Below are 19369 nucleotides of genomic sequence, written 5' to 3' on the forward strand. Positions count from 1 at the left end.
ATTCAAATTTTCGTTCTGATAGTTTGACCCTCTGCGTGGCAATGGTCAAATCCAGGTTTTAGTTGTCTGTTATCGACCCTCTGCATGGCAATGGTCGGATTCAAATTTCCGTTCTGTGAGTTTGACCCTCTGCGTGGCAATGGTCAAATCCAGGTTTTAGTTGTCTGTTATCGACCCTCTGCATGGCAATGGTCGGATTTAATTTCTGTTCTGTGAGTTTGGCCCTCTGCGAGTCAATGGTCAAATCCAGGTTTTAATTTTCTGTTATCGACCCTCTGCATGGCAATGGTCGGATTTAAATTTCTGTTCTGTGAGTTTGGCCCTCTGCGAGGCAATGGTCAAATCCAGGTTTTAATTTTCTGTTATCGACCCTCTGCATGGCAATGGTCGGATTTAAATTTTTGTTCTGTGAGTTTGGCCCTCTGCGAGGCAATGGTCAAATCCAGGTTTTAATTTTCTGTTATCGACCCTCTGCATGGCAATGGTTGGATTTAATATTCTGTTCTGTGAGTTTGGCCCTCTGCGAGGCAATGGTCAAATCCAGGTTTTAATTTTCTGGTATCGACCCTCTGCATGGCAATGGTCGGATTTAATTTCTCTTCTGTGAGTTTGGCCCTCTGCGAGGCAATGGTCAAATCCAGGTTTTAGTTTTTGTTACTGATACTTTACTTGACATTGGTCATTTAACATCGTGACTTGAATTATTTTGTTCGTTTTCTTTCATGATTGAAACCCAGACAAAATTAGTGTCTTTATCTTTACTTAGCTTTACTTAAATAATACGAAAAGATTAAATTTTCATATTATTTAGTAATATCTAAGTAAAGAGGGGCAGCTGTCAACACCCAATTTTGTCCGGGTTGAAACAATGTGTTTTTATTGGCTTTTATTTTATTTTTATTCTTTTTTTATGTATTTAGATTTTTTGCTTTTAATTTTTTCTATTTTATTTCTTATTTTCAATTTGTTTTAATAGTGTTAATTAATCAAAATAATTAAAAAATTGAAAAATAAAATTAAAATTAAAAATAAAGTAAAAAATAAATAAAATAAAATTGGAAAAAGTAAAAAAATAGAAAAAAGGGAGAAAACGTGGGAAATGGGAGAAGAGACGTGTCTCAGCAGGGGAGACCAGGTTGTTACAAGAGAATAATTCCAAGATTTTGGGGAGCAGAATTGGGTTTTGATCAGAGAGAGAAAAGAGGGGAAAAGAGTGCACACGAGAAGACCATTATCTGGAATCATCATCCAGAGTCAGCATTGGCACCGGCACCGGCGAGAAGAGATCACCGGCTACGCAGAGAACGATAGCAGCAGGTAAGTCTCTGTTTCACCTGTACATCCAGACTCATCATGTATGTTTACTGCATAAACTCCATGCACCCCTGTCTCGCCAGCCCATATACCATTGTCACAGAATCATCTATCCCACTCATGCTCATATGCACACTACGCACTCATCGTTTCCGATACCAAATGGACAAGATTCAATCAACATTAAAATCAATCAATAAACAATAAAAATTAGGGGATGTAGAGAGGGAAAAATGGTGTTGTAGGGGGGGCATTCGGCCTTCGAGAAAATCCTCGAATGGGAGGAAGAGAGTAGCTGATTTGTTTCGTGGTAGGCGGTTTGGAAGTAGTAGTCTGCTGTGTGGTGGTGGCAGTGGCGTCGCTAAAGTCGTCCTGGTAGGTGATGGTGACCGTGTGGGTGGCCGAGGAGGTGGATGAGTATAGGCATGGGGAGGGACATCATCGTGACAGTGCATGCTCGTCGTGGAGGTTTTAGCAATGGTGAAGTGGATGTTGATGGATGAGGATGGCACGAGCGGATCGGAGATGAAGACGGAGGAAAACCATCCCTGAGAATCGCTGGTTTTCGAAGAGAGAGAAGTGGAAACGATGGTGTCTTGGCTGACGGTGGTTCTGGTGGTGCGAAGGGGTCGCCGGTGAAGCCAAGGCGCGTTCTGTTTGAGGTGACGGTGGCCGGATATGGCAGAGGTGGTGGTGAGTTCGTGGTGCAGAGCTTGGGACCTTGGGTCAGAGAAGACGCGAGCTGGGGAATGGGGAATGAGGATGAACCTTCTGAACCCCTAGAAAATTCTAGGTTAGAAATCATTCCACTGGACCTGGCCCAGAAATGAGCGTACGTCCGGGAGCCTTGGGCCTCTTTTGGAACGCTCGTTCGCCATCTCCACAACACGAACGCTCGTTATCAAAGTGAACGAGCGCCCGTTAAACTTAAGCATTTTCGACCGTTCGCTCATCCTTCTCCCTAACGAACGTTCCTTATCCAAACGAATGAACGCTCGTTATATAGCGTCCGTTCGCCATCTCCCCAAAACGAACGCTCGTTATCAAAATGAACGAGCGCTCGTTAAACTTAAGCCTTTTCGACCGTTCGCTCATCCTTCTCCCTAACGAACGTTCGTTATCCAAACGAATGAGCGCTCGTTAGCTAAAGGAATGAGCGTTCGTTAACCTTAAGCCTTTACGTCCGTTCGCCATTTCAATAACGAACGTTCGTTATCCAAACGAATGAGCGCTCGTTAGCTAAAGGAATGAGCGTTTGTTAACCTTAAGCCTTTACGTCCGTTCGTCCTTAAGCTTCCATTTTTGAACGTCCGTTCGTCATTCCAATAACGAACGTTCGTCCTTAAGCTTCCATTTTTGAACGTTTGTTCGTCATGTCAATAACGAACGTTCGTCCTTAAGCTTCCATTTTTGAACGTCCGTTCGTCATGTCAATAACGAACGTTCGTCCTTAAGCTTCCATTTTTGAACGTCCGTTCGTCATGTCACTAACGAACGTTCGTCCTTAAGCTTCCATATCTGAACGTTCGTTCGTCATGTCAATAACGAACGTTCGTCCTTAAGCTTCCATATCTGAACGTCCGTTCGTCATGTCAATAATGAACGTTCGTCCTTATGCTTCCATTTTTGAACGTCCGTTCGTCGTTTCAAACAACGAGCGTTCGTCCTTAAGCTTCCATATCTGAACGTCCGTTCGTCATGTCAATAAAGAACGTTCGTCCTTAAGCTTCCATTTTTGAATGACCGTTCGTCATTTCAATAACGAACGTTCGTCCTTAAGCTTCCATTTTTGAACGTCCGTTCGTAGTTTCAAACAATGAGCGTTCGTCTTTAAGCTTCCATTGTTGAACGTTCGTTCGTCATTCAATAACGAGCGTTCGTCACAGCCTCAATTTCTCAACGTCCGTTCGTCATCTCTTCAACGAGCGTTCGTTATTCAGCCTTCGTTCCCAACGTTCGTCCTCTCCCCAACGAACGCTCGTCATTCTGAATACTGTCCCCAACGTTCGTCCAGCCTTTCCCATTTCTTTTTTTTGTTTATTTATTTTTCTTTATTGTCTTATTTTATTTTGTTCTATTTATTTATTTTAGACATTCACTTATTCTAAAATATATATTTAATAATACAATATTGATAGTTTAAATAAAAAAATTAATTACAAGAAAAGTTTTAAAGGTTTAAAGCGCACGTGTGACCGCTCGCGTCGTCCTTGTGCTAAAAACCTTTTCTTCTTTTCTTAAATAAAATTTCAAAAATGCGTTTTAAAGGTTTAAGTACACGTGTGACCGCTCGCGTCGTCCTTGTGCTAAAAACCTTTTCTTCTTTTCTTAAATAAAATTTCAATAATGCGTTTTAAAGGTTTAAGTACACGTGTGACCGCTCGCGTCGTCCTTGTGCTAAAAACCTTTTCTTCTTCCTTAAATAAAATTTACAAAAATATGTTTTAAAGGTTTAAGTACACGTGTGACCGCTCGCGTCGTCCTTGTGCTAAAAACCTTTTCTTCTTTTCTTAAATAAAATTTCAAAAATACGTTTAAAGGTTGAACACTCGTGTGATCGTTCGCATCGTCCTAGTGTTCAATACTTTTCTCTCTTATTTACGTAATATTAAACGAGGGTATGAGTGCTCGTGCGATCGTCCGCATCAGCCTAGCACTCAATACTCTCAAGTCTTCCTAAATAAGTAGATAACGGTATGAGTGCTCGTGTGATCGTTCGCATCGGCCTAGTGCTTAATATCGTTATCTCTCTGTTCAAAAATAATTAAAAATATTTAAATATCATTTTAAAGGTATGAGTACTCGTGCGACCGTTCGCGTCGGCCTAGTACTCATTACCTTCTTTTTCTCAAAAATATTAAAAACATAAAAATCTCCAAAAATTAAAAACATCTGCTTTTCCAAACAACAAACAATCTTTTAGCTAGAACTACGTAACCCTGATTTCTCATTTTGAATGAGAATACGTAGGAGCAAGGTCAATCCTTGTCGGGCCCAAAAAAACTAAAAAATATGTTTTGTTTATTTAGAATTTTATTTTAGGGGATAATTAAACATTTTGAAAAACCACATCATATTCGTGCATTTAGTTAAAGGTACTGCCTTAGGGCAGGCGTTGTGGGGTGCTAACACCTTCCCCACGCGTAACCGACTCCCGAACCCAATCTTTGGTTTTCGTGGACCGTGCTTTATCATTTTGAGGTTTTTCCATAGTTTTCCATAATAAACTATGGTGGCGACTCCAAATCTCTTTTTTTAAACCCGTTTCTTTTTGGATCGTCGTCCCGTCGCGATTCCGGTTGCGACACCCCTCAAGTGTTTCCCCCACTTAAAAAGAGAATAAATTCACTGCAAGGCTTAATGAAAATTCAAATTTTGCATAAAAAAATGAAATAACACAGTACATGAAGAAAATAAAGCAAACATATAAGCTCAAATCCTAATACAAATTGAACTCTAACAAGAAGGGGATGGAGGATAATATTGGGGTTGAAGATTAAAGTGTTCCTCAATATTGCCTAATCTAGTATCAAGGTCTTGAAACCTTTCAGTGACATAATCATAGTGAGTTTGTTACATTTCAATAATCTCATCAAATCTTTCTTGATGAGCCAAACTCATGTCTTCCATTTGCTTTGATAGATTGGCAAAATATTCTTCCATGGAGCAAGAAGAGGATGAAGGCATGGTAGGTGGTCCAGCTTTTGATGGAGCAGCAGGTCTTGCTGGTTCTGCCATATAGGCATCCATGTCATCATCATCGTCATCCTGATGATCGTCATCCTTGTGAATAAGTACTCGTCCATGAGCAACAAATCCGATTTGCTTAAAGGTTGTCTCTCCAATTTCAGTGCCAATGACTTGATAATCCTCTTTTCTAGGAATGAGTTCCCAAACATCATTCCTTTCAAATTGGTTTAGTTGTTCTTGCTTTGTAATGCACCATTTATCATCTTGAAGAGCTTCATTTATATTTTTGGGTTCTATCTGAGACGCAAAAGCAATAGTTAAACAAAAGTTATTGAGGTTGTGTCTAGGAGTTACTCCTTTTGATATATCTCCAATGATGTTCAAATCAAATTTTATGGCAGTTGATTTGAAGATATGATAGTTTGATTTGGTATTGTTTTAAATCTGCATATTTCATTTAGTTGTTCATTTCAGTTTTAGTTGATAATACTTCTTACTCTAATTCTTTGATTTTTGTCTTCTTGTGAAAAACGATTAGCTTTAGTGGCTTAGATGTTAAACTGTTCATTCTTTTGGTTCTGATACATGTATATACCATTTCTTTAGTTTCTTATTCAGTTTTAATTTTAGTTTCCTTGCATTGATCATTTTTAGCATACATAGACTCTATACTATAGTTTAAGTTCTAGTTTTAAATTCTTTTCTTGCATTTTTTTTATTTCTTCTAACAAATTTTACTTTAGACTAGATTTTTCCTTTTGTTTCATTCATTCATTTAAATTCCCCCACTTTGCATTAGTAGTTAGATAATAAATAAAAATCAAGATTCAGTCTACATTTTAAAACTTAATTATACTGAGTTTGAGGATTGATACCTAAGTTATCCCTATACTTCATTAGTGGAGAAATCTAGCTTTGTTCTGATTTTGTGCAAACAAAATTCAATCTAACAAATGGCGTCGGGGACTCGACGAGTTAAGTTTTAGACTGTTAGGTTAGTCTTGTTAGCTTTATCTTTTTCTGTTTTCAGTAGTTTGTGTGTTTAATTTCTGTGTGTCTAACTTGTGTTTTTGAAAACTTTGAAATTTATAAATAATGGTTCCTCTCTATATTGTTCTTTTTGTGTTTGGTATAATTCCTTTCTTGAAGTGAAATCCAAATTTAGACAAGTTCTGTTCAGTACCAGGAGATGGCCAATTCACAAGAGTGGTTGTACAAGCTTCTCAAGAGGTTGCCTAACTACCATGGAGTGGCTTGAGAAGATCCACACCTGCATTTGAAGGAGTTCCAAGTGGTATGCTCAACTTTTAAAGATATTTTCAAAATATATTTTCCAATACCTAATGAGTAAGCACCAAGTTATGAATGGCGACATCAAAGCGAGCATTAAGTACGGAAACAAGAATACTATCATAATATATTCAAGGCATTGGCAAAATAAGAGAGAATTTATTGGTTACATCTATCCTAAACAAAATGGGTTTAGCTCTCCATTATCATGGAGAACCCAAGCTTACAAAATGAAAGATGGAATACGATCGAGATACAAGAAGGAAGAAGGGCTGGTTCCCATTAGAGTTGTCAAAACGGGCCAACCGGCTCGACCCGAGTCGGCCCACCACGGGTTGGTCACTTAGTGAGTCAACCCAATCCGGCTCATTTATTAACGAGCATAAAAAATTCAAACCCGGCCCAACCCACAACGGGTTGGTGGGTAAACGGGTTGACTTATTGGCTCACTTAATTGCAATTTTTTTAAATAAAAAAATTTACAAAAATTCTATAATTCAAATCTAAACAAATTTTACTCCCAAATTTCACTCCCAACATAGGTGTTTAATTAAGGCTTAATACCTGTTTTTGTCCCTCTTTATAAGGGAAATGTTCACTTTCGTCCTACCTTTTTCAAAAAGTTCAATGTGGTCCCACGTTGTGAAAAAAGTGTCCAAGTTAATCCTTTTTGGTCACGGCGTTAAATATTTAACGATTCTGCTGACAGCGTGGATTGATGTGTGCAACGTGGCTTTTTACCTTCGTAACGTGGCAGTGATAGTGTTTTCCATTAACTGAGAACGTGGCAGTGGGCAGTGATTAAAATTCTGAGTGTTAGGGTTTGGTTTGGGTATTTCGAATGGGTCTTTGAGGATTGAGAATGGGTTCCCAAGGGTGTTCTTCGTTTTCGAAAAGCTGGGCCAAAGGATCTTCTCGTTCGTCCCATGGTGGTGCTTGTAGGGGAGGTGGGTTAATCCCTACTTGTTACTGTGGTGATATTGCAGTAATGAAAGTGGCCAGAACTACGAAGAATGCTGGGAGAAATTTTTGGGGTTGTCCTCATTACAAGGTTTTAAGTATACCCTTCTCAGTTAATGTTTTCTTTAGTTGATTTGATGCATTTGTTCATAGATTCCCTAACATGGTGAATAACAGGGTGGATCTTCAATTGGGAGCTGTTGTAACTTTTTCAAGTGGTGTTGTGAAGACTATGGGGATGAAAAAGATTGCACAATTCAAAAGAGAATAAGTGAGCTGGAAAATGCAGTGAAGGATTTGAAAAAAATCCAGAAAATGAAGTTGTTAGTTGTAGCTTTGTGTGTGTATTGTGGTTGACCTTGTAATTTTGAAGTTGTGGTTAGGTTGATTTAGTTAGATCGTGAATTTGGGTGTTTGTTATAAGCTGGCTTAATACCTGTTATGTATTTGGATGCTTGAAAAAAGTATGTTGACAATGGGAAGGTGTTTTGGTTGGTGTAACATCAGTTATGCAATGCAATGTACAAAATGTTCGAATTAGTCCGCCATTTGGTTTAAAAATGTTGAAACAGGTCAACCCAATAATGCATATGACTGAGGACTAATGGCACATATTACAAATCTAAATACAAGCTCCCCATTTGGTTTAAAAATGTTGAAACATGTCAACCCAATAATGCATATGACTGAGGACTAATGGCACATATTACAAATCTAAACACAAGCTCCCCATTTGGTTTAAAAATGTTGAAACAGGTCAACCCAATAATGCATATGACTGAGGACTAATGGCACATATTACAAATCTAAATACAAGCTTTGACCAAAACATGATGAAAGCACTTTGATTAATTAAATAAACGCAGTATAGGTTTGTCACCAAAGTACATGATATTGAATACATATATCCTCCAATTCATCTAAAAAGACAATACATGTCTGTTACCAAAATAAAGACAGTACAGTACATAATAAACCAATTCATCTATCTATCTATCTTTTCTTCTGACTCTGAATTTTGGTGGACGGGATGATTGGGAAGTTGGAGGTGGCTGGGTTGGTTGTGTTGTTTCTGGTGACTGGGTTGTTTGTGTTGGCTGGGTTGGTTCTGGTGGCTGGGTTGCTTCTGGTGGGTGGTTTGCTTCTGCTGGTTGGGGCCGTAAAGGGCAGTTATTCTTGTTGTGCTTTGTCTGACGACAAATGCTACACTTTTTCCTATGCCCTCCAACACGCATTTGAGTGTCATCCTTAGTTAACTCCCATGCCTCCAACTTGCGTTTTTTCTTCGGCCTCCCAGGCAACTTCCTTATCAGTGGTTGTAGTACATCATTGAAATTTGTTGTTTGCCATAGTTGGGGACCATTTAGTGAAAAAATTATGGATGCATACACCTCTTCATATGTGGATCTTCTGAAGCAACTGGGTATAAAATTTTCTGGATGAACATTACAGTAGTTCATTGCTGCAATTGCATGACAGCATGGGATGCCACTGATCATCCACTTTCTGCAGCTACACTCTTTAGTGTCCAGATCCACTGTGAACTTGTTCCCAACAGATGAAGTGTGCCTAACCTCAAAAATCTTTCGTGCAGCCCAGCTGAAAGAAATAAAGCACATCAATGAACGTAAATAACAAAATGTATATAAACTGTGGTAATAAGATTACCTTGGCAGCCAAAATCTAGACAAATTACATTCTTTCTGAAGCCTGTTCTTTATCTTTGGGCATATTGTGAACTCCATAGATGCCACCTTGCTTCTTTTGGTGGCCCACCTTTTCATGAGATACAATCTGATATCCTCCATCATTGTGATAATTGGTTTTCCTCTTGCATGAATGAGGACACTCTTGAAAGCTTCAGTGATGTTGTTATCAAGGGTATCACACATTGGTTGAGCTGTGAAGCGAGACCTTGACCAAAACCTGTTGAAAAAAAGATTTCTCAAATGGGTTACAATACATCTATGACAGTAATGTGTATATAATGGCTAATGGGTTACCTTGGGGGAATGGCTATGAGGTATTTATATGCTTCAACATTGACTTCTTTAATTGTCAGTATTTCTCTCTCCCAAGCCTGGGGATATGTGGTGGTTGCAGCACTCCACATCAGATTTTTTAATACCTGCCCACCAAACCTTTTCCTAAACTTTGCATAGAGGTGCCTTAAACAGTATCTTTGTTCTGCTCGAGGCAAAAGCTCTTGGATAGCTAAGACTAACCCCCGCACAATTAAATTTAGTAATAAAATCATATCCTATACAAAATCATTAACTAAATTGCAAAAACCATATCCTATACCTTCTGCTGGTCTGACATCCATGTGCACCCTCCACATACTTCACTGCCCTCGAGGTCTTCAATTAACAATTGCAAAAACCATGTCCAGCTGTCTTTGTTCTCCACTTCTACTACTGCATAGGCAAGGGGTAGCATTTGGTCGTTTGGATCCCTACCAACAGCAGTCAGCAGCTCCCCCTTGTAAACACCTTTCAAAAAACATCCGTCTAAACATATAATGAGCCTACAACTTATGAAACTATCTTTACAAGCTTTGAGACAAACATACATTCTTTGAAAGATTGGGTCACCATTATGAGAGTCAACTTTAATTTGCACTGTTGAGCCTGGATTACACCTCAACAGCTCATGTCCATAGTCGTACACCCTTTTATATTGTTCTATGAAATCTCCTTCAACCATTCTTGTGGCAATTAACTTTGCCCTTCTTGCCTTGGATATTGAAACATTTGTATTCCATTTTCTTAATGCTTTAGTACGAATATCACTCACCTTTAAACTAGGATTCTCAACTAAAGATCTATCTATTTCCTGACTTAACCACTTAACATTCATCAGTTTAATATTAAGTTGTCTACTACAACTATGAGTATCAATTATCTTCCTCAATTGCCAAATTTTTCGTGACGGCAAATAACCACAATAAGCTAGCCATGGACACTTACCTTGGCCACCCATGCATGTCACCCTCACCCTACGGTTATCATTTTTGATAAATTTTAGATCCCTCCCAGCATGAACAGCATACCTTCTAATAGCATCCTTAAACTCTTCCCTGTCAGTAAAAATAGTGCCCACTTCCCACTTGTAATCTGCCATGGACTTTTGCTTTGCATATTTTGATAAAGGACCTACATCTATTGTATCATCATTGTCATCCTCCTCACTTGCACTATTTTCAAGAGTTAAAAGCTTATCAGACTCCCAATCATCATCTGACAAACCCCTACACTATTGGGTTTCTTTTTCACTGTCTTCATCATCCACTTATTCATCACCACTCAAATCATCCATTCCTGCTGCATCATCACTGTTCACTTCCACTTCTTCTTCACTTTCGACCTCAATTTCAGCCTCATTATCCACTTCTAATGCTTCTTCACTTACATTCTCAACTTCATCCTCATTCTGAACCTCCACTGCAACCTCATCATCTTCTGCATCCTCATGCTGAACATCCTCATTATACACTGAATCCTCCTTCTCAACCTCCAATGCATCGTCATGCTCAACATCCAACCAATCCTCATTGTCAACATCCAGTAAATCCTCCTTCTGAACCTCCAATCCTTCACTTACATTCTCAACATCCCATGCATCCTCATTCTCAACATCCATTGCATCCTCATTCTCAACCTCTACTGCACCCTCCACTACGTCTTCCATTCCTTCTTCACCACCCTCAACATGTGCTTCTCCTCCTACGCCATTATCCTCACCACTCTCTGCATGACCTTCACATAGCAAAAGAATCTCATTCTCATCATTTTCTAAGATAGTTGCTTCGTCCACCCCATGCACAACATACAGGTTCACTTCCCCCAAATACTTAGCCACATTCATCATGTTCATAGCTCCTTTATCATCATCAACCTTATGTAGAACATGTTGGACACTGTAATATAATTCTTCTACTTGCATGTATCCCATATGGTTAAGTGAACCTAATACTCCAAAATAACACCATTTATCGGGGTCTACGTCCCAATTAACTATCTCTTCCCCTATATAATTAAAGGGGACTTCTTTGATCAAGGTCCCACCATGGTGGACCACTACCCGAAACATGTCATCAGACATCCCTACCCGAACCCTGCAAATGCAAATAGGGGACCACTAATTTCAGTTAAAGTAAGACCTATGGGACCACTATCATGCATCAAAAGAAGACAACTTTTCACACAAAACAATTTCACCCATAATTAAACCCCCTCAAACGCGACAACAATGAAAACATTTTTGAAAAACCTCTAACCTGATTTGATTTGCGGAATTGGATTTCCTCTGCAGATTTCACCTTCAAGATCACCCAAATTGGATTTGCAGGTCCTCCAAAATGCTTATCCCCAAATCGCGATTTCGAAATACCCAAACCAAACCCTAACACTCAGAATTTTAATCACTGCCCACTGCCACGTTCTCAGTTAATGGAAAACACTGTCACTGCCATGTTACGAAGGTAAAAAGCCACGTTGAACACATCAGTTCACGCTGTCAGCAGGATCGTTAAATATTTAACGCCATGACAAAAAAGGATTAACTTTGACACTTTTTTCACAACATGGGACCACATTGAACTTTTTGAAAAAGGTAGGACGAAAGTGAACATTTCCCTTATAAAGAGGGACAAAAACAGGTATTAAGCCTTTAATTAATTTTGAAAATAAGGAATTTAAATAATTTTTTCAAGCAAAAAAATAATAATAAATATTTTTTTATAAAATTAAAATTAAATTTTAATAAAATAAAATAGGGTAGGTGGGTTGGTGGGCCAATTCGATCCACCACGGGTTCAACCCGCATGAGCCATGTTTAAATGAGTCGGGTCAAAATCTGACTCGCATAAAAAAAATACAATTTTTTCTAACCAAACCCGACTCAAACCCGTGGTAGGCTAGATTGGGTCACGGGCTGTGACCCATTTTGACAGTTTTAGTTCCCATAAGTCCTAGTAGACCACCAAGCTCTCCAAAAAGTGAAAAATCTTGTCTCCAACAATCAAAGATGATCTTCTTTCGAATAACTAGAAGAAATATGGCACAACTTGCCACATAAGCAAAAGTATTGCTCAACGTAGCCATAATACCACTCAACGTTAGATTTTGAGAAACGAATGACATGTGGATGTTATTCCTTGCTTGGGCAAGGCTAGGTTGAACAATCTGGCTCCGAATGATCGGCTACATTGTGGTGGGTTACCGATCATGGATGGACTTAGGCCTTAGGATTTGGAGAACCATGTTAGGCAGATTCGGCTACATTGTGGTGGGTTACCGATCATTAATGGCTATGTACTTGATCACTTTGGTCCTTGAGATCATTCATGTTGTCTGGTTTCTCTGTAAACAAGGAGTTTGAGAAGGGTTCGGGATGTAGACCACATATTAACGAATGCAAGATCATTGATGGAGTGAGGTCTAGGATCGTTGTCATTGTCATGGTGAATCTTTTCGTTAAATGTCGGAAGGTTTCGTTTTCCTCCTACTTTGTGCATTTTTAGGCTACCAACAAGGTGGTCATCGGTTACGATATGTAAACTGAGCTTTAAACATGATACTTAAAGCTTCAAATGAATCCATCGAGTACAATGGTAGCGCATAGTCCCAATCTAAGGTCGGTTCATCCAAGGTAGTTGGAAATAACCTACAAAAAACATTATTATCTTCTGTATGGATATTGGCCTAAATCCAAAATGCTTTTAGATTTGTGGCCGATTCGGCTCCCTAGTGATGTGTGCCCAAGCCTCTCCTATCGTGAAAGGGTGAAAATTCCCCACATGGTCAGTCTTGATTCGAAAGTCCCGATCATGCTTTTGAGGAGCTTAATGACCTTCCTGGCCTACTCACCCACCAGGGTGTCTTATGGAATCTTGGAATTCCACCGTTTCCAAGTCTGGGTTCGGAGTGGCAGGGTTGTACCCGACTTTCTCTCATTTTGTGTCAAGTTGGCCTTCTCCTCCGGACCCTTCAAGCTCAACATTAAGGAGATCGACTTTGACTTCCATGTGAACGTCGCCAAGTTGGCAGACTATACTTCTTTCCAACAATGTTGAGGAGATAGGCTTTGATTTTCATGCAAACCTCGTCGGGCTAGCGGGTTGTGCTCTGTTCGAAAATTATGGGGGCCTTCCTCATGAAAATTAGGCCGAGGTAGGGAAGGTGATTTCTCATTTTCCAAGCTGGTCAAGTTTTTCAGAATGTCTTGGAGTTCATTGAGGTCGACCTATCGTTGCGAACGTAGGTTTTCAAGCTCGACATTGTAATGCATGCATTATTCGTTCTACTAGATAAGTGCTTGCATTTGTTGTTGGAGGGTGTCACTTGGTTGGATTCCATTTTGTAGGAGTGTTCGGCTTGGCTTCAAGTAATTGTGTTGGATTCCATTTTGAAGGTAGATGAAGGTGGGGGAAACATTTTACAAGATCCACGGTGGACGTCAAATGTTCTTATCGTATTTTAGTAATTGTGTTTCTAAATTATTTTTTTCCTTTTCTGTGTCACAATTTGAATGGTTTCATTCTTTTTCTTTTTCTCGTAAAGTGTTTAATTTGCTAATAGTAAAATAGATTTGAATGGTAGAATCCTGAAGTTCTTTGTACCAATTTTGTTTTCTTCTTTTTCAAGTGTCTAAGAGATATGCTTAATTTTTCTATCCCATAAAATAGATTCAAATATAACAATTAATTAATGGTTGAAGGAATTTCTGGGCTAGTCTCATTTTCATCTTTTGAAAATGTCTAGCATGCTTACTTTTTTCTAACACTTTAAATGGATTTATATACACCAATTAATCGTTTAAGGTCTTTTTTGGACTAGTTCAATGTTTTCTCTTTTCGTTTGCATTATTGGTGAACCAACAAAAAGAAAGTAAGAACAGTCAACAACTTGTTTTTCCACAAAACAAGTTTTATTTTTCCTTTGCATTATTGGTGAACTAATTTTCTAACTCCGTGGGCTGATCGTAAGAGTTTATTGAAATAATTTTAATTTTCCTCATTATGTGATTATTCGTGTGGTTAATTCAATCATCTTCCTCGTTGCGGAGAAAACCAAATTAAAAGAAAAATTAGACTTTTGGAAAGACGCAACCGGTTCTTACAATTATGAATATAAATGAATCATAGTTTGTTTCTCGCAATATACTACTCTTGTTTACTCTTCCCTCAGTTCAAATTATTTTATATCAGAAAAACTACAATGACTGCTTATTTTCTCAAAACAGTTTACGTTCTTCTTCTTCTTTCTTTGCTTGCCTCAGGAATTATTGCCACATTGAAAAACTCAAGCGAAAGTGGTGAAGCAAAGTGCATAGAGAGGGAGAGAGAAGCACTCCTCAGCTTCAAAGAAGACCTCATCGATGACTTTGGCATACTTTCCACTTGGACAAATAATACAGATTGCTGCAAATGGAAACGCATTGAATGCAATAGTCATACTGGTCATGTACAACTACTGGATCTCCATGGAAACTACCCCTATACACCGCCGTATTTGAGAGGTGCAATCAATGTCTCTTCGTTGATTCACTTGCCATATATTCAACATCTTGATCTCAGCCGTAATTATTTTTCACTGGGTTACATCCCAGAGTTAATGGGCTCCATCACCAACTTAAGATATCTCGATCTCTTCCATTCTTGTTTTGCGGGGAGGATTCCTTCAACACTTGGAAATCTCTTACAGCTACGCTATCTAGATCTTGGGGAAAATTATCTTTGGGGAAAAATTCCCATTGAGATAGGGAATATCAAACACTTACAGTATCTCGATCTTGGTCTATTCTATCTTTCCGGAAAAATCCCATCTCAAATTGGAAATCTCACAAAGCTACAACATCTCACTCTGGGAAGAAATACTCCTCCATATGGATTGAAAAGGCGAAATTATATTTCAAAATCCCTTTATGGAGCAATCCCTTTTGGCATAGGGAATCTTCCATTATTGCATACTCTCCGACTAGTTGGCAATTTTGAGATAAAAGCTGAGGATGCACAGTGGCTGTCTACTCTCCATTCCTTAACAGTTCTTGAGCTGAGTTCATTGCACAGTCTGAAATCCTCTCACAAGTGGCTACAAGCTATCGGTAAAATCATTCCAAACTTAACAGAGTTGAGACTAGTTGATTGTAATCTTTTGCATTGTGATATTCAATCTTTGTTCCATTCTCACTCTTCAAATAATTCCACCTCTATTACAATAATAGATCTCTCTTCTAATATGTTGTCATCATCAATACTTCAATTCTTGTTTAACTTTAGCCTTCATCTTCAAGAGCTTTATCTTTCTCACAATAATATAACCTTGTCATCTTCTCTGTGTCCAAATTTTCCATCGCTTGAGGTCCTCGATCTGTCTCACAATAATCTTGCATCATCAATGTTTGGAGCTAATTTCAATATCAGCTCCAAATTACAAGAGCTTTACCTTGAAAATTGCAGTCTTATGGATGGAAATTTCCTTCTTTCATCTACTTCTACAATGAATTCTTTCTCCTCGCTTATCTTCCTTGATCTTTCCAATAACTTGCTAAAATCATCTGCAATGTTTTACTGGCTGTTTAACTTCACCACCAATCTGCATTTCATTGACCTTAATGGTAACTTGTTAGAAGGTCCAATTCCAGATGAATTTGGGAAAGTGATGAGCTCTATTGAATATCTTTTTCTCTATGATAACAAACTCCAGGGCAAGATGCCGTCTTTCTTTGGGAGCATGTGCAGATTACAAGTATTGGACCTCTCAAATAACAAGTTAAATGGCGAATTTCCAAGCTTCACTCAAAATTCTTCATGGTGCAGCAGACACATATTTCGGGAATTGAACTTATCTTATAACCAAATTTCTGGTAGGATACCCGAGAGCATCAGTCTGCTATCTGAATTGGAAATTTTATCGTTGCAGGGGAATTCTTTAGAGGATGATGTAACTGAATCTCATCTTTCTAATTTTTCCAAATTAATTATCTTAGACTTGTCGCATAACTCATTAACTATAAAATTTGGCTCTAGTTGGGTTCCTCCTTTTCAATTAACGTACTTGTTTCTTGCATCTTGCAAGGTAGGACCGAGTTTTCCACATTGGATCAAGACTCAAAATTCCTTAATCGAACTAGATATATCTGATAATGGGCTGAATGATCTCGTACCAGACTCCTTTTGGACTAAGTTGCGAATTTTGTACACTTTAAATATGTCTCACAATAATCTCATTGGTTCAATTCCTAATATGAAATTGAAGCTTCCTTTCAGACCATACATAAATTTAAAGTCAAATAGATTTGAGGGAAAAGTTCCATTTTTTTTGCTACAAGCTTCCGAGTTGTTACTATCTGCAAATAAATTTTCAGATTTATTTTCAGTCTTATGTGGAAACGTCAGAGCTACAAACTTGGCCACTTTAGATTTATCAGATAATCAATTAAAGGGGCAACTCCCAGATTGCTGGAAATATGTACACCGATTGTTGTTTCTTGATTTAAGCAACAATCAATTGTCAGGGAAGATTCCTATCTCCATGGGAACCCTAGTGAAATTGGAAGCTTTGATTTTACGAAACAATAGTTTAATGGGTGAATTGCCTTCGTCTTTGAAGAATTGCAACAATTTAATTATGCTTGATGTGAGTGAGAATATGCTATCCGGTCGAATACCATCATGGGTTGGAGAAAGCATGCAACAATTGATAATCTTGATCATGCGAGGGAATCACTTCTCTGGAAATCTTCCCTTTCATCTATGTTACTTGAAGCGTATTCAATTGTTGGATCTTTCCAGGAATAAGTTTTCAGAAGGCATTCCAACGTGCTTGAACGAGTTTAAAGCATTGTCTGAAGAAAACATCGACAGAACTGAGATTGAGAGTCGTGTTCATTGGTACAATACTACTTATTATGAAAATTATAGTATTTACACTGATGGTTCTTATGCGCTTCAAGTAATATGGATGTGGAAAGGTGCGGATCGCAGCTTCATACGTCCCGAATTGATTCTTCAGAGCATTGATCTCTCATGTAACAGTTTAACAGGTGAAATACCAAAAGAGATTACATACATGCACGGTTTAGTTTCTTTGAATTTATCAAGAAACCATTTGAGTGGAGAAATTCCTTCGGAGATTGGGAATTTAAGGTCACTGGACTCCCTTGACCTATCAAGAAATCATTTGTCTGGAAAAATTCCTCCCACTCTTTCCAATATTGATCGTCTTGCCATGTTAGACTTATCAAACAACAATATCAGTGGAAGAATTCCATCCGGAAGACAGTTGCAAACCTTTGATGCCTCTAGTTTTGAAGGAAATGTCGATCTTTGTGGGAAACCGCTTGAGAAAAGCTGTCCTGGAGACGAGACAGTGACAAAACCTAATGGAGCAGAAGTGGATGATGATTCAGTTTTGTATGGAGCATTATACATGAGCTTGGGGGTAGGATTCTTCACAGGCTTTTGGGGCTTATTAGGTTCATTACTTCTTTGGCAACCTTGGAGAATTGCTTATTTGATGTTCTTGAACAGACTTATAGATTATCTACTCTTAATGGTTGCATTGAACATAGTAAAGTGCCAAAGGTGGCCCAAAGACTAGCAGGTACATAGTTATAATATCGTCTCTGAATTTCGTTATATTTACTTCTCTGCTTCAGTTACGAAAATCAATAACTAGTTTTACTATTGAAAGGGAGAACGTAATTTTAGGAATTTAAGTATTTAATAATTCTTTATCCTAGCTTATAGTAGTTCCAAAAGTACTTTCCATTATATGTGTCTCTCTTAGCTACAGATTGATTTTCATCAATTTTATTGAACATTAATTATATCCTATTCTCCTATTCATGACTTGTAGTGAGTTCCTTCTACAAGAATTTTATTTTTTCTGTTGGTGTAAAGAAATTATATATAGTATGCTCTGTTTTGAAAATTTGGGTTTTTAATTGAATTCTGCTATTCATTACGACTGTTCCCATTTGAATTTTAGCTCAAAATTTGCAGTTTAGAGTTTCGAGACCTCGTTCTGAGATGAAAGCACGATGGATTATTGGGAGTGTAACATTTGAAGCGTTGGTAGTGACAAGTTGTATTTCAAAGTAATGATTTGAAAAATGAATGTTTGATGAAGCTTAATTACATATTTCTCCTATCGGAGGGCTTTTAATGTGCTCAGGAGCTTCATAACTCGCTCACTGAAATTTGCTTATCTACAGCATAAGTTTTGGAGCAGCTTTCTAAATTTCTGCAATGATAAAAGTTGTTTTTTATAAAGATGTTTCTTGATCAAAATCATATGTATCCAGTTTTTCGTATGACTTGTTTCATTTTTTTTCCTTTAGTATTATGATTAACTAATACAAGATCTTATGATTTTTTTTGAAATAGTTTTATTGTTCCTAATTATGTCATTAATTCTGGTTAATTTTCAAACGATGGATTGGAAAATTAGGAGACAAATAGTCAATACAAGCTAATCCAAGCACCCGGCGTATGATAGATTTTTTCAAATATGCAAATATCAAGAATATGTTTTTGAATTTATTCAAAAATTGTCTCAATAATAAATAAATTATAAAGAAATTCTTACATGTTTATTCTATTACTAAAATGGTGACCGATATATCTATAAAAACTTTGATTAAACATTACTAGAGTAGATTGCACATTCTTATAAACGTAGTGGACTAAAGATAAATTATGATTATAAAATTTACAAATATTTTATTTGTCAAGATATGCTTTACTATAATTAATATTTCTTCTCAGAATTTGTAGTTATTTTTATAGCTTTTAAAATATGTGACTAGGTACATGGATTATAATCAAATATATTTGACACCACGCTTCGAAATTAAAAATAAAATAAAATAAATTAATATATATATATATATATATATATATATATATATATATATATATATATATATATATATATATATATATGGGGTTTGCTAACGCGCGTACGCCTGTTTTTCAGTTGGTACATTTTAGCAATGTGTACCGGATTTTAGTAGACAAAAATACCCTTATATATCATGGATTCCAAGTTTTAAGGTTAAGGGTATTTTAATAATTTTCATTATCAAAACTTAAAAAAAAAAAAAGAAA

At 37.6% G+C, this 19369-nt stretch overlaps 3 protein-coding genes and 1 pseudogene across 3 annotated transcripts; 1 reads left to right on the forward strand and 3 right to left on the reverse strand.

Moving 5' to 3' along the window:
* Positions 1 to 4887: 4887 nt before the first annotated feature.
* Positions 4888 to 9367, reverse strand: LOC148199437 (uncharacterized). Its single transcript, XM_088112663.1, has 4 exons — positions 9258 to 9367; positions 8923 to 9168; positions 8265 to 8853; positions 4888 to 5301 (listed from the first exon to the last, which is right to left on the reverse strand). Exons 1-4 carry the CDS (start codon positions 9365 to 9367, stop codon positions 4888 to 4890), a joined length of 1359 nt encoding a protein of 452 aa, XP_087968789.1.
* Positions 9368 to 9552: 185 nt separating this feature from the next.
* Positions 9553 to 10377, reverse strand: LOC148199438 (uncharacterized). The gene has a single exon (XM_088112664.1). The coding sequence runs from the start codon at positions 10375 to 10377 to the stop codon at positions 9553 to 9555; it is 825 nt and encodes a 274-aa protein (XP_087968790.1).
* A 132-nt stretch (positions 10378 to 10509) lies between these two features.
* On the reverse strand, positions 10510 to 11208 carry LOC148199439 (uncharacterized; annotated as a pseudogene).
* A 3251-nt stretch (positions 11209 to 14459) lies between these two features.
* Positions 14460 to 18539, forward strand: LOC148199440 (receptor-like protein EIX2). Its single transcript, XM_088114264.1, has 2 exons — positions 14460 to 17861; positions 18263 to 18539. Exon 1 carries the CDS (start codon positions 14475 to 14477, stop codon positions 17856 to 17858), a length of 3384 nt encoding a protein of 1127 aa, XP_087970390.1. The 5' UTR covers positions 14460 to 14474; the 3' UTR covers positions 17859 to 17861; positions 18263 to 18539.
* Positions 18540 to 19369: the final 830 nt, after the last annotated feature.

Source organism: Vigna umbellata, chromosome 4 (assembly GCF_029865625.1).
Source record: "Vigna umbellata cultivar VRB3 chromosome 4, Vumbellata_1.0, whole genome shotgun sequence".
NCBI classification, from domain to species: Eukaryota; Viridiplantae; Streptophyta; class Magnoliopsida; order Fabales; family Fabaceae; genus Vigna; species Vigna umbellata.